The sequence below is a fragment of the Heterocephalus glaber genome, unplaced genomic scaffold (assembly GCF_053883595.1).
Source record: "Heterocephalus glaber isolate CG9 unplaced genomic scaffold, H.glaber_assembly_v1.0 deba00001532, whole genome shotgun sequence".
Taxonomy (NCBI): domain Eukaryota; kingdom Metazoa; phylum Chordata; class Mammalia; order Rodentia; family Bathyergidae; genus Heterocephalus; species Heterocephalus glaber.
Window position 1 is genome coordinate 28,772,466 of NW_028258330.1, and position 14,861 is coordinate 28,787,326.

The window sequence follows — 14,861 nt, forward strand, 5'->3', positions numbered from 1 at the left end:
CCATGCCTGCTGTGTCAGAGGTTACACATGCTATGTGCATTTCAAAAGAAATAGAGAAGTGATTTCTGAGAGCCATAGAGCCAGGACTAGTAACTTGGGTGTGTAAAAGTTGATACAGAGTTTGAGTTTTTCAGGTACTTTAGCATTAGAGAGGACTTAGTGTTTTGAAATATCTAATTATGTTCATATTTATTTTAAAAGAAAAATGAGACCAGAAAGTGATATAACTTTACAGTGGAGAAGTTATGTGCATAGAAGCCATGAAAGTAGTGTTCCCCCAAGCAACTGTAACTCAGGCACATTGTGTGAAGTTTTTATGGTTTAATATATGGTACCTTACAGAGTAATAGGAAATGCTACATTTTGTATATTTAACAGAAGAATTATGGTTTTTGTAGGAGCCATAATTTTGCATATCTAGATTTTAGATGTGTGTAAATTTTCAGTAACAATGTAGCATTCATGCATGTTTGTTTTTGAGATAAACATCCTTTGGTGGATCTAGAGTTTTTTGGGGGTTTTAGAGTTGCTATCGTTGACTGATTGTGGTTATTGGAGTACCAAAGATAAATACTCAGTTTAGGAGCATAAATTACAAGAATCTATTTTAAAATTGAAACCAACTCAGTCTTTCATTCTGGAATATTTGATAGTTAAGAGTGCATTAAAAATGTTCATCTTTGCAATAGAATAAATGAAAGCTTTGATTTTTAACATTAATACTGGCAGCTTATACTTTAGGAATTTTCTCTGAATTTGTTTTTATTGTCAATTACTGTGGTTAAAATAACAGAAATGAAGCTTGACCACAAGCAGATAATATTTGTCTTAATGTTCTTTAGGAATAGTCTAGGGCAGTCTACGGCCATACCACCCTGAACGCGCCCGATCTTGTCTGATCTCAGAAGCTAAGCAGGGTCGGGCCTGGTTAGTACTTGGATGGAAGGAATAGTCTAGGGCAGAATTGTGAATTAAGAATTTCTTTAGTGTAAGTTAAATTATCCTCTTTTCTTTTTTTTTCCAGCCAAATCAAATAGAAAGCTTACTTTTCTGTACTTAGCAAATGATGTGATCCAAAACAGTAAAAGGAAAGGACCTGAATTCACTAGAGAATTTGAATCTGTCCTTGTGGATGCCTTTTCTCATGTTGCCAGGTATGTTGTCTGTTTTTTTTGTTTTTGTTTTTAGTATCTTTTCCACCTTTTTTGTTCATTACTTTTTTGTGATAGCCTTTGTAAGTTGGTAACTTTGTACATTAATTACAAAGTGTGTTATGGAGACCAAATTGTGGTTTTATGTTTTGCTTTGTCTTTAAGAACTGTCTCAGACATACAAACACTTTGATGCAGTAAAGAGATGCAGCCTAATATTGGAACTACATCTTTGCCCCTTATTTATTGCATTTATTTCTTGAATGTGATTTTTTTTCTTCTGCTTGGCTGAATTGTCTCATTAGTTTATGATGATAAAAAAACAAAGCTCAGTAGCATGAGGAAACCTCTTTGAAACGTATCTTCAGTAGCAGAAATTGTTTATGCCTTCTTATTTACTTCCTTCTGTATGTCTAGTTTACTAAAAGTAAAAGCATTACTGTAAGTGCAAAAATAGTAATTATTAGCATGGAAAAGTAGTTATTCTGTCCAAAGTGTATTAAGTCTGCTACTGTTGTGGTTTGTGGCAGAGAGAACTGGAGTATGCACACATACAGCTAATATAGAAAGCATACATTGGATGAAAAGTGCTATAAATCATTTTTATTTATTTAAAACAACAGTTTTTGATAGGCACAAGTTAGGTTCCCAGGAGGAGCAAAGAAATAGCTTTTTTAGTAGGCTGTGGTTATAAGTAAACATAAAAATACACAAGTCTTTGCAAAAGGAAATTGGGAAGGGTGAAAGGAGATGGGTGGGTTAAAGAAAAATTGTTCCAGGGTCTAAGATGTAAATGAAGGGCCTTAAATGTGGAATTAGGTGTTTCCTGAAGAATTTGAAAAGTTTAAAAGTAAAAAATTAAAAATCCAGAACTCAGAAAGGATGTCTAGTTTTCTAGAGGCAGAAAAATTTTTGGTTAACTACATAGCTGGCTCCTTTTTTGATGTATTCACACTCTGAAGTAGCAAAATGTGTTATTAACTTGAAAAAAATTACTGAATCCTTGTAATAGAGTAAGCGTAGAACAGACAACTAGAGTAGCTATCTGAAACTGGAGACTGGGATTTCTTGTTTTGATGAGATTTAGGTTGCAGTTTCTTAGACACTGGCCATGCCTTGAGCACTGTGTGAGTGACCTTAGATGTTACTTAACTTTCTGAGACCAAGTTTCCTGATTAGTTAAAAGGGGATGACGCCGTATCTCATTTGAGTTATTGCGTTGAAAAGTATGTAGTATGATGCCTGATCCACATTCTTTGCTTATTTATTGGAATATATTAGATTATAAACTCCATGCAGGGAAGGACCATTTCTTTTCTTTTCTTTTTTCTTTTTTTGGTACCTGGGATTGAACTCGGGTCCTTGCGCTTGTGAGGCGGGCGGCACAACCACTGAGCTAAATCCCCAGCCTGGACCATTTCTTTTTTATCCCATGCTATTTGCTAGGCACCTAATAAACTGGCATAGAGTTGCTGGGTTACATAGCTTTAGGGAATACCATTTATCTAGTCCTGATGTAAATGGTATCCCAGGAGCTGACAACATTATGGTCTACCCTGGCACAGAGTAGGGATTCAGTAAATATCTGTTGAATGAGTAATTAATACTGACTCATGGAGGGAGAGATTGATGTAGGAAATTAATGAAATAATTTCCTATAGGAACAGTTAAAAAAACCCACTTACTTAAAACTTGATAAATAATATTTAGCTGCCTTTAAATCAGAAAAGGATAAATAGAAAAGGGTGGGATGCTGGGTATGGTGCACATGCCTGTAAACCCAGCACTTGGGAGGCTCAGGCAAGAGGATCTCCACAAGTTTGAGGCCAGTCTAGACTATATGATAAGTACAACCTGAACTACATAGTGGGGCTCTGTCTCAAAAAATAAAAAAGTTAAAAAAAAAAAAAAGAAAGAGGGGAGGAAAGGGCAGGTGATACCAGGTTTTAAAAAATCACTTTTCCACTTGGAAACATTCTAAAACTTATACAGGAGACACTGAGAACATCTTGTCAGATTCAACCTGTTCTTTCTCAGTAAAAAATAGCTCTTAATTCCTATTTCCAGTCTTCTAACTTTTTGAAGGTCTTGTTTGGGTATTATATTCAGGATGTCCATGCTTCCTAGCTTCTTTCTCACCCCTTTATTAGAACAGAACGTCCAACATCTACTTCAGTTCTGATGCACCGTAGCAACTAAGAGTACCCTAATGTATGCTCTCTGTATGCTTTTTCTGTTGATGAACAAAGGTAGTTGACCCATCTTTATGATAATTCCTTACCCCTATCCCCAGACAAACACAAATCTTTCAGTTCAGGAAAACTGTCGTGTTCATAGGCTAGAGTTTGAAGAACAGTTTAATGAACCAGGCTGAGAAAATGCTAACCACAGAAGTGCCTTGTTTTCTTGTGTTTGGAGGCAGTTGTACATAGCATTTTTTTTTTTTTTTTTGGTCCGGGGGATCGAACTCAGGTCCTTACGCTTTCGAGGCAGGCGGTGGAACCACTGAGCTAAATCCCCAGCCCTGTACATAGCATTTTTCATTCAACATGTACAGTGAATACCTACTATGTGCCAATGACTGATCGTGATACTAGGGGAACAGCATGGAACAAAGCAGGCAAAGGATTGTGAAATGAACAAGACACTTTGAGAGAGTGATGATATGGACATAGTAAAATAGAATGGTGCACTAGAGTGGGATCTCTTCTCAGCAGTGTGATTAAGGAGGGCCTCTCTAAGGAAATGACATGTGAGATAATCATGCAAAGCAGGAACAGCTATTAAATAAGACCTAAGGTAGAAATGATCTTGGAATCTTAAGAGAATCAGAGTGAAAGCCAGAATGGTTAGAACATAGCAAAGGAAGGAGTGGCACCCAAACAAGATCAGAGAGGTGGACAGGTACCAGTCATGTATGCCCTGCAAGCCTCAGGAGAGATTTAGGATTTTATGCTGATAGGGTGTCCATGCAGAGTTTTAAGCTAAGGAATGATATATTCCAACATACATTTTACAAAGATTCCTCTTTAAAAATGGGTTGGCTTGGAGAATGGATTTGTAAAGGGCAGGGGAAGGGCAGAGACATGAGTTCGGAGAGTATTGCTGTGGTACAGGTTACAGTTGACATCGGCTAGGGCTCAGACAATGAGGAGATAGCTTCCTTTTATTGGATGATTTCTTTGTAGTTGGATTTTTTTCCCACGTGTAAAAGTTATAAGATGTATAGAAGTTGGTTAGGAACTAGTAGTGAAGGAAAAGAGAAATCAAAGATGATTTATGGGGGCCAGGGATTATTTGGCTCAGTGGTGTAGCACCTGCCTTGCAAGCGCAAGGTCCTAAGTTCAATTCCCGGTACCCCCCCTCCCCCCCAAAAATGACTTATGGGTTGGTGATGTAAATGTTTGGCTGATAGTACTGTAACTGAGCTGAAAAGTGGGGGAAAAGATTTAGTGGACGAAATGAGCTTTGTTTTGTTAAGTTTGAGGTGGCTGATAGATATTCCAGGGGGTGATGCCAAATAGGCATATGGATGAGACAGTCTTAAGCTCCTTAGAAATTTATTTTCTGGAAACATAAATTTGGAGGTTATCATCATATATATAATATTTCTTGTTGTGTATGGGCCTCCAAGATCACTCCCAGATATGGTAGCCCCCTAGGAACACTTACAGCTATGATTTATTATAGCCAAAGGATACAAAGCAAAATCAGCAAAGGGAAAAGGAGCATGTGGTGAAGACTAGAGTGCTCGAGGTATAATCTTTCAAGGGTTACCTCCCAGTGGAGTCACACAAACATAATTAATTTCTCCAGCATTGAATTGTGACATCAAGTGTGAAATGCAGTCTAACAAGAAAGCTTATTAGGGACTCAGCACCCAGAGTTTTTGTTGAGATTGGTCATGTAGGGCATCCTCTGTGGTAATTCCAGGCTCCCAGAAAGCAGGTGTTCATTTGGGACCATATTGTTTGTACAGTTTACACAAAGTAAACTCCCCTGAACAGTCAGGAAATGATGGGAGTACTCTTGCAATCTCAAGTTCCTAGATGTCATCAAGGGCCCACTTGTCAACAGGCTTTTTTAAGGGTAACAAGCCTCCAGCAATCTATGTTAACTCTTCTGAACAATTGTAACAGAACATTTCTACCCCAGCTTTACATGAGATGTTGTTGGAAGTGCTGGCCATACTTAGAATTCTTGCTCTTAGTGAGCCTTTTACAATGAATATATTAAGAAAGCGCCAGAGAGCTGCATAATGAAAAGTCCCCCAAGCCTCACTTGGCAAGACCTCAGATGTCCAGCCCGCACTTCAAGCAGCAATTCTGTTTGTGTGTGTATAATACACTTCTTCACTTTTATGTTCATTTTTGCCATCTGAATTAGAAAAGTGAGTTTAATCAGAATTGACATGCAAATGAAGTGTTTGACATAATAATTGGGTAGGTAATTATCATCATCTTCCAGTTTATTCAAAGATTGATGACAAAGAGTTTTTTCATTTAAAGATTTCTTGATGTAAAATGAAGTTAGTGCAACCTGAAAAGAGTTCCCTTTTTATAATTGCTTTAACTGTATCTGATTCCAGGTGTTAAAGTGACTTTCAGTTCATGACAGCTTATTTGTGAAACTCATCCGTAAAAAGATATCTTGAATATATTACCTATAACATGAAAATTATCTAAGCAAAACTTTGCTTTACTATGTTTAAGGAAATAAACTATCCTAGTTAGTTATGTTCATTGATTAAATTAGAGCCCTCTTTTGACTTTAGCCTTTAGTAGTGGAAATATTTGAAGGTGTTCTGAGGTTATAACAATATTGAGCAGTTGTCCACTGATTAAAAATGTGGCTGAAACTATACTGAAAACCAGTCTCATCTGGAGTCCCAAATGCCTCCAGGAATGATGGATGTGGATGGGTGGGTATCATGCCCCCTCCCCCAAAACCTTGATAAGTTTGTTCTGATGGTTGGTTTCTCTTTCAGCAAACAGGTTCTTCAGAGAACAGATTTTGTAAAAAGTACCAGCCAGTCAATTAAGTTCTGTTCAGTTGTGATTTGGTTACATTAGATGTGACTATTTTTCTAAATCGTACATCAGGGGCTTCACACTGCCTGCAGACCACATGCTTAGTATGGTATCCCGGACTTTTCTAGTCTGATTCCATTCTGTCCTTCCAGATTCTTCTACTGTTTCTGTATATACCTATATATTTCAACTACCTGAATTACAACTTCTCCTTTCTGTCTTGTTTAATTTTAGGGTTTCCATTCATAGTACAGGCAATAGCATGAGCAAAGGCAGATACGCAAGAAAGAACAAGTTCTAATTGGAATATATGCATGATTGGGTGTTGCTAGAATGTGAACTCCCAGAAAGGGTTGAAGAAAGGAGATGAGATTACAAAGACCTGAGGGGTTGTTGGGTTCAAGTCCTAGAGGTCAGGGAGTAGGCCTTATTCTTTGTATTTCAAGCGTAATATTCCATAAACCTTCATTGATTGAACCGGGAGATACTTAGTTGATTTCTGACATGCATGACCTTAATGCAGAAAGGTGATTGTTGAAAGCTTATTAACTGTATGGCCATGTAAAATTTTTCAAAAATGAGAGTTGAACATATCATTTATGCTCATTCTAGGTCATCTAGCAGTAAGTGAAAAGATAAATCCCTGTCTTCGTGGCAATACATTCAAATGGAAAGAGTGTGAACAAGTAAATTGTATAGTATGTGCAGTGTGGAGATTAGGAAAGAACTCTCTGAAAAGGTAGTGTGGGACTAAGCATACACTTGAAGGAGAAACAGAAATGAGTCATGTGGCCAGCAGGAGCAAAGCAAACTTTAAGTGGGAGGGAAACCGTGAGTTGGCGGTAAAGCCCAAGTTCAGAGGGCTGGGATGAAAAAGGCCTTGAAGGCTTTATAGGGACTTTCACCTTTAATAGGAAGACATGTGATCTGCTTAACACAGCAGGTAGAATTATTAGAACTTGAGAGTAGATGTAAAAGCACTAGAGTAAAAGTGAGGAGCCCAGTAATGGAACTGTTGTAATCCAGTCAGGAGATGATAGTAACTTGGGCCAGGTTAATACCAGAGGAAAGGGTCAGAAGAGCTCATTTCTGGAGATGGAGTAAAATGTCATACGAGATAATTAGGTCATATCTTTGAACCCTATAAATATAACTATTTATAGAAGTGTTTCTCTTTTTTCCTAACCCTCACTTCTAACTTGAAAAATAAAAAATTAGATAAAAAAGAATAAATTTTTATGTTTACTGGTTTAGTCCTTTGATCCTAGTTTAGTGAAATATGTTACTAATAATTCATAAGTAACACAGTCTGGGCAGGCCAACCTGAAACCTTATTTTGTGCTGAATTTTAGCATAAGCTTTACAAAAAGTGCTATCACAGTTGAAGGTGTTATAGATTCCCATCTGGTTGACTTTGGTATGGTTTCTTGAAATTCTTATTAAAGATACTTGACTTGGGTCCTAAGATGTCGAGGTATTCTTTCTTGGTTAGAGTTGCTCAATATAAGATCATTGACATCCTCACAACCTCACTAAACAGAACGATTCACAGGAACCCAGTGGGTGGTGAGTAAATTTGGTTTCTGTTCAGAAAGTGTCCCACTCTTCTACTTGCTGTCTGATGTTTTATAGTAGGCAGCAGATGCACACTGAGTGCTAATCATAGTCCATGCCAGGAAAAAAATTACCAGGCTTCTTTCAGATATAAATTACAGAAGGACTGCAATATTCTCAGCGTGTCCCAAGATATCAACCAGACACCTGTGTGTGAACATGGAACATAGACTTAGCCAGTGTTAAAATAATCATGAAGTTAAGTGGAGATCAGTCCTGGTATATATGTGTATAATTGTATTTATGCATATAGAGGTGATGGTGTGTTAGTGTGGTAAATTTCCCATTTTTAAAATTTATTTATTTATTTAATTAATTTTTTTTGGTACCGGGGATCAAATTCGGGACCTTGCGCTTGCGAGGCAGGCGCCAGAACCACTGAGCTAAATCCTCTTCTGAATTTCCCATTTTAAACATTTGTGTTTTTTAATCTTTTTAATTCTTAAAAAGAATTAAAAGTTTTGACTTCTAAGTTTTGACTCACTTTAATTTTCAATAGAATGTCTGGCACTACATTTCAACTGAGATCTTCCTAAAAACCAAGCAGTCACCATTAATATGATCAACTTTTTGATTATTCGCTATCTGTAAAAATCAGCCATTGGCTTTTTCCACTATTTGCGTCATCTTTCAAAGGGGAAAATTTTTTATTCTATATTATTCCTTTGTGTTCCCCATCCACCGCAGGAAAAGGCAGTTTCTGGTTAAGTTTTAGATATCCAAGTAACACAATATGTGCCTTACTTTTCCTTCTGTTTTAAAATATGCAAATCATTTAGCCAGTTGTTGATTTCTTTTTTTTAAAAGTAGATTTGTCCTAATTAAAAGCAAAAGATCTTAAGCTTACATATATCTTTTCATCTTTTCTGGGCAGAGAGGCAGATGAAGGCTGTAAAAAACCTTTAGAAAGATTGCTGAACATCTGGCAAGAAAGAAGTGTGTATGGCGGCGAGTTCATACAGCAGCTGAAGCTGTCTATGGAGGACTCCAAGAGCCCTCCCCCCAAAGGTAGAAACATCACCACATGTTTACAGCTCTTGGTCTTTGCCTACTTTCGAATCAAATATGAAAAGCTGCAGTGGGGGTTGCTGTGAACCACGAGCAATTTTATGATTCTTCACAGAAAAGATGATCATGAATGATGGTGAGAATTTATGTAGTGCTCGTGGTGTGCGAGCCTGGTTCTAGCACTCATGCTGTTCATTCTATCTCTCCCTAACTTTTGCTGTGTATTCTCCTCGGCTCTCTTCTGTCTTTGAAAGACTGTCTTGCACAAGGGAAGGAACAACAAAGTACTTCGGCATTGTGGATAACTTGGAAGTACCTTGTACTAAGATTTTGTCCTAGTCCTGCCATTAACTACTACAGATCTTAGATAAGCCCTTCAGCCCTTCTAGAACTTGTTTTCATTAAATACCATTGTGGTTTTGGAACATATTCTTCTTATGATTGTAAGATTGTTTTCTAAAATTTATTTTGATCTTTACTGGGCCCAGGATGTCTTGGGAATTATGCATGTATATATAAATTTTACCAAGTTCTTCATAAGAACTTTTAATTTTTTCCTCTAAAGAATATGTTAGTTGATCATTTGACTTCTAGTTAGTTGTGATCTAATTTTAGTTGGCATATGTTTCTAAGCTACACATCTGATCTGACTGGTATATACTCGTTACCTGCAGGATCAAGTCCAAGTACTAGCAGTATTGAGGACCTTTTCTAATCTGAACTAGCCTAGTTCTCTAGATTCTTCTCCTGTCATTCCCTTACAGACACCCTCTTCTTTTGCCACATTGAATTACCAGGCCCCCTGATGCTCTCCGGGTACCACTTCCTCTGCACCTGCTCTTACCTCTGCCTGAGATGTCCCTCGACCCCTTTCACTGTGCGAATGCATTCTGCAAGAGGGCTGCTCTCACTCTGATAGTTTCCTTGCTTGTCGGGGCACATGGAACCATTCTTTGCTTGTTCATTAGTACTGTGTTCACACCTCTGCTATAGACCTTACTGGGATTAGCAGGTGTAACATTATTAATTCAGCAGTGCTTTATTGTGTACTTTTCAGGATCTCTTCCAGGTCTAAAATTACATGCATTTTGCAGTAATATTCCTGTGAAACTGAAGGTTAGAGGCTTTCTAACAATGACATAAGTGCTTTTGGACTGTAGGTCACTGTTGTTTTACTTGGAGTTAGAAAATAATTCTAGGGTCATTCTGGTGGTAGCTTCTGAAAAACAGGATGTTTCCTATTTTGGATTCTGATAGTGTTGATATTTTGTCCTTTGGAGGTGTTTATTCTGTACAGCTTTGGGGAATTATCCAGCATTCTTTTCTGCACTCTGCCTTACAGTTCATTTAGTAAACAGTGCTGATTTTTAAAAGCACCTTTGGGTAAACAGGTGAACTCTGAAAAAGGATGCTTGAAGCCAGTGTTGAATTTCAATTCAAGTATTGACTGGACATGTACTTTGAGTAGACAGCTAAGTTAGATGCAATAGGAAAGAGCAAGAGAGGAAGGAGAAATAGGTCTGCATTCAGGGAGCTGTCACACAAATGGAGGAATTTGTGGCAGTATTGAAAATAGTTCTCTTGGGTTTCTGAATTATTTTTTTTGAGGGTCTAGACAGACAGTGGAGGCAGAATCAATGGAAGATAACATAATCTAAAGATAGTTTATTTTTTGCTATTCTTTAAGATGAAAACATCAAAAGGTTTCAGCTTGTGTATTGGTTTCAGATCACTGTCTTCTCTGGACCTGAGTTCTAGAATACTTTACTACAGTCCTTTCAAAATATTGATGATGAGTTCTCCAGAAAATTATTGTCAAGTTCAAATAGTCCGTTGTATTCCAGCTTTGATTCCTGGGTAATTCTTTATCTTCAAGCTATTTCACAGAGTTTATCTTTCAAATAAAAAATTTCCCTGTAGAATTTTGACAGTTCTTGTAACATGGAAGCATGTATAAGCTCATGAACTTGTTTTAAAATTATAGATGTCGTGGGCCAGGGATTTAGCTCAGTGGTTTGGCCGCCTGCTGCACAAGCGCAAGGACCTGAGTTTGATCCCTGGTACCAAAAAAAAAAACAACCTAAAAAACAAAAAAACTGTAGATGTCTTGAGTTTATATACCTGTCTCACCAAGTGCAAAGCCTGGGTGTTTTAAAGTTGCCACCTGTTCTTGGGAATACTAAAGCTGTTGCTTGATTAGATGGGAATTTATTATTTACTTCAATCATAATGAATCACATAGTATTATGCAATTGTGGAAGGATTTAAAAAGGAAAGATAGTTACATAGGAACCAGCATTTATTAGGCACCCGTTATGTACTAGCTCCTCTGCCACCTGCCTATGTATTATTTTAGATCTTTATCATTACTTTTTTTGTTGTTGTTTTGGGGTTTTTTGGTTCTTTTTGGTACCAGGGATCAAACTCGGGACCTTGCGCTTGCGAGGCAGGCACCAGAACCACTGAGCCAAATCCCTGGCCCTTACCATTACTGAGTTCAGTATTATTTTATGTCAGGTGAGGATAGGAAGGCTCAAAAAGGTATAGTAATCTTGTCCAAGGAGATATAGTTAATGAGTGGAGATTTCAGACCCAGGCCTACATGACTTTAAGGCTGATGTTCTTTGCACTGTACTTTTTCCTGAAAGCACATGGATTTAATGGACTTGAATTATACTATGAATTCATGAGTAGGTGTCCCAACTCACCTGAACCTCAGTAAGGTTTAGACATTCAAATTTCCTGAGTGTGAATCCCAGCTCTGTCACCTAAAGCTGTGTGGCCGTGGGCTCCATATTTGACCTTTTTGAGCCTCAGGTCTGCCCGGTACAATGTGGCTGTTAATAGTAATACTTCATAGAGTTGTGATGAGGATTACTTGACATAATGCAGCAAAGATATTATCAGTGGGTTGATGATATAATTTTTATTTGCCTCTCAGTTCTAATATTTAATATTTGGAGTTTCTGTATATGAGTCAGTTAGCACAAGTAGGAGCAGACTTAGTATTTTCAGTCTCCTGGATTTTGTGCAAGGCTGGAGAGTGTGGTCATTAAGAGCATGAGCTGTGGGTCCAGCTGCCCTAGGTTGCGTTATGGATTTAGTTGCTCAGTCCAGAGATAATGAGGGCGGATTGCTTTTTAAAACTATCACTCAAGAGCTAGCCCTTCGTTTATTGCAGCCTCTTTTCTTCTCACAAGTAAAATTTAATGTGCTTTTAAAAAACTTTATTTTGCGCAGAGGAGACAAAGAATGAAGGAATTGTTGCCAACAATATTACCTGATTCTTTTTCTAAAAGTGATATAAAATATGAAGTGCTTGTTTTTGTTTTTGTTTTAAATCCCAGAAATTTTCAAGTGTATTCTGTAAAAGATCCAGCTTTGCAGGTAGATAGCTGTGTTTTGTGATGTGATTTGAGAGACTTCAGGCCACCTTTTTGCCTTAAGATTAGTTTCGTGGCCTGCCATGATGTTGGAATTACCACCACAAGGTCTGTGAGAGGCATACCATACCCAGTGTAACCAAGATTACTTGAAAGTTAGGTGAATGCAAGGCCTTCTGGAGACACAGGGACAAATTAGAGGATAGAAGAGAAGCTGGACAATATGAAGACAAAGAACATTGACCACCGGCAGGGTTTTCCCTGCCTGAAAGCAGTGCTTGAGTGAGTAAAAAGGGAGCATAATTACCGTGGTCAGAATTGATAGTGGAAAACTTACATTAAATTTCAGTATAGGGAGTTGAGGATGGAGCTGAGTAGTAGAGTACTTGCTTACCACAAGTGAAGCCCTGGGTTCAATCCCTAGCACCAGCAAAAAAATAAAAAAATTTTAAATATGTAATAGGCCAGATGTGGTGGTACATGCTTTTAATCCCAGCTACTTGGGAGGCCGAGGTAGGAGTTGCAAGTTCAAGGCCAACCTGGGCAACTTAGCAAGATCTTATTTCAAAATAAAAAATGGAAAGTGCTAGGGGTGTAGGTCGGTGGTGGAACACTTGCCCAGCATGCACAATACCATGGGTTGGTTTGATCCCAAGCACCACAAATAACAAACAAACAAACAAATTCTGGTGTAGGAATCATAACTGACAGATTTGCTAGGGGTTTTTTTTGCTAGGTTTTTTTTAATGGCTGTCTAACCCAGTTGAGAACTGTGGTCCTAATCACTGCCAGCTTTGTAGTAATGATACCATTTTTGGCATAGCACAAGCACTTTCTAAGCCCTGTGGCTCCACTCCCTTCAGGAGGTTGCCCACTCTGGTCTGTTGACCCTTTCCTAGATACTGTTGGGAGGTAAAGGAATAAGATACTTCCTCCTAAAGAGGAAAGCTTGCCAGAAGCCTTACCAAGCAGTAAGGCTGGTACTTTAAAAGAGAGGTCCAAGTGCAGTGGGAATTGGAGGGGTACTCAAAATGATGCAGCCATTGATGGGTTAGAACTCATGAGGAAAGTGTACAATCACTGTGTGCCATTCAGCTCAGCTTTAGGAAGATCAGAATAATAATGGAGTATATCTAAATTGGAAAAAGCAGTTAGAGGCAGGGAGACTAAGATGGGACAGTCGCCACAAGGTGTGATAAAGGGCCAATTGCCAGTGAGAGGCCATGTATGGAAAGGGCCAGGAGAGATTGTAAGACATCACTCAGCGGTGTGGCATCTGATAGAAGCTGGAACTTTGGGGTAGATTCTGATGGTCTCCAAGGCTTTGTACTTTGAAGATGGGGCCAGTAGAAGTTTTCATTCTGGAAATAGGTAGCTCAGAGAATAGGAGCTTTAGTGGGGAAAGGATGAATAACTTATCTTTAGAAATCTTAGATTTGTACCACCAGTGGGTTCTCTGGTTGAAAATATAAGTAAACTGGAAAAGTAGGCTGATAATGGTTTAACCTCCTATTTTATCTTCTTTCATCAGGACAACAAAGAACAGAAATGGCCCCAAAATTATGTTTTTCAGTTTGATTTGAGTCTTGTGCTGTGGGTGAGTGGCAGTATGAAGTGATAATGAGAACCCCTCGTTAGGAAGCAGAAGGCTTTGGCTTGTGGACCCAGATTTAAACTAACAAGCTCCTTGGCTTTAAACAGATCACAACCTGTGAGCCTTGATTGTTGAAGTTGGGGAAAGCAAAGGCAGATCTAAGGCCTTCCATTGCCAAAATTCAGTGATCCATAGGGTCGTGAGGTAGTGAGTTGTTTGTTTTTTATCTAATATAATAATTTCTTTGTGAGAGTTTGGAAACTGAAGGATTTTAAGTTATAATTTACTGTATTTGACGATTTATCAAGCACTCTTCTATGTCCTTGGAAGCAAACAAAGCAATGTAGATTTTATTTTTGGTCTTTGTTTACATTCTAATGGCCACTCTTTCTGTGTCCACCTTGATGTTATAGTGGCTGAATGTTTATGTGGGTCATACTACAGGCCAGAGCATTAATCAAGCAGCTACTGTGTGTAAAATACTATTAGGTGTTTCAGGTGGGAACTATACCCTAATACATTTTCCATTTAAAAAATACAACAATCCTCGCTTTGCCTGGTAGTGTAAAATTAAAAATGACTGTGCAAGCTGAAACTATACAAAGTGAATTTAAGAATCAATGGAGAAAATTGCAGTTGTTTTGTGATCTTTTTGTCAGAGTTGAAAACACTGTTGTTTACCAATTTGTAGGGAAACACAAGAGAGTAAGACAGTTTATTATATAGTAACAGAGAATTAGAAACATTGAGGATTAAAGTGTTTCTTTGTAACAGACTTGTCAAAGAGTAGTGGAACAGTGCTTGCCTTCTAGTTACTATAGCTCATGATACAGAGAGCTTTTCTAGGCCTTAGTGAATGACTCCACTTACAACATTCTATCCTTGGTGCCCTCAGTGTTCCTTTGGTATGAAGTTTTTTTTGTCAGCATCTCTTCCTCTGGGACATTGTCTTCCTTTTCATTACCACCACTGGTCTTCACTAAGTTCTTATGACAAGACTCAAATTGTTTGTAACTTCGTTTCTGTGCCACTGGAATTTCAGTTCCACCTTAGCTTTTATTGTACTTTCTTTGTAGCACTT

At 38.1% G+C, this 14,861-nt stretch overlaps 1 protein-coding gene across 3 annotated transcripts in view; it reads left to right on the plus strand.

Moving 5' to 3' along the window:
- Rprd1b (regulation of nuclear pre-mRNA domain containing 1B) overlaps positions 1-14,861 on the plus strand; it is a 56,818-nt gene that overhangs the window by 5,150 nt on the left and 36,807 nt on the right. For 2 of the 3 annotated variants that reach the window (XR_206216.3, XM_004867787.3), the window contains exons 2-3: positions 1,025-1,154; positions 8,670-8,803. Coding sequence is in view for 2 of the 3 variants with exons in the window: in XM_004867787.3 (XP_004867844.1) it covers positions 1,025-1,154; positions 8,670-8,803 (264 nt within the window). In the remaining variant the exon portion in view is untranslated. The remainder of the gene's footprint in view (positions 1-1,024; positions 1,155-8,669; positions 8,804-14,861) is intronic. The other variant, XM_013066708.3, reaches the window with a different exon arrangement.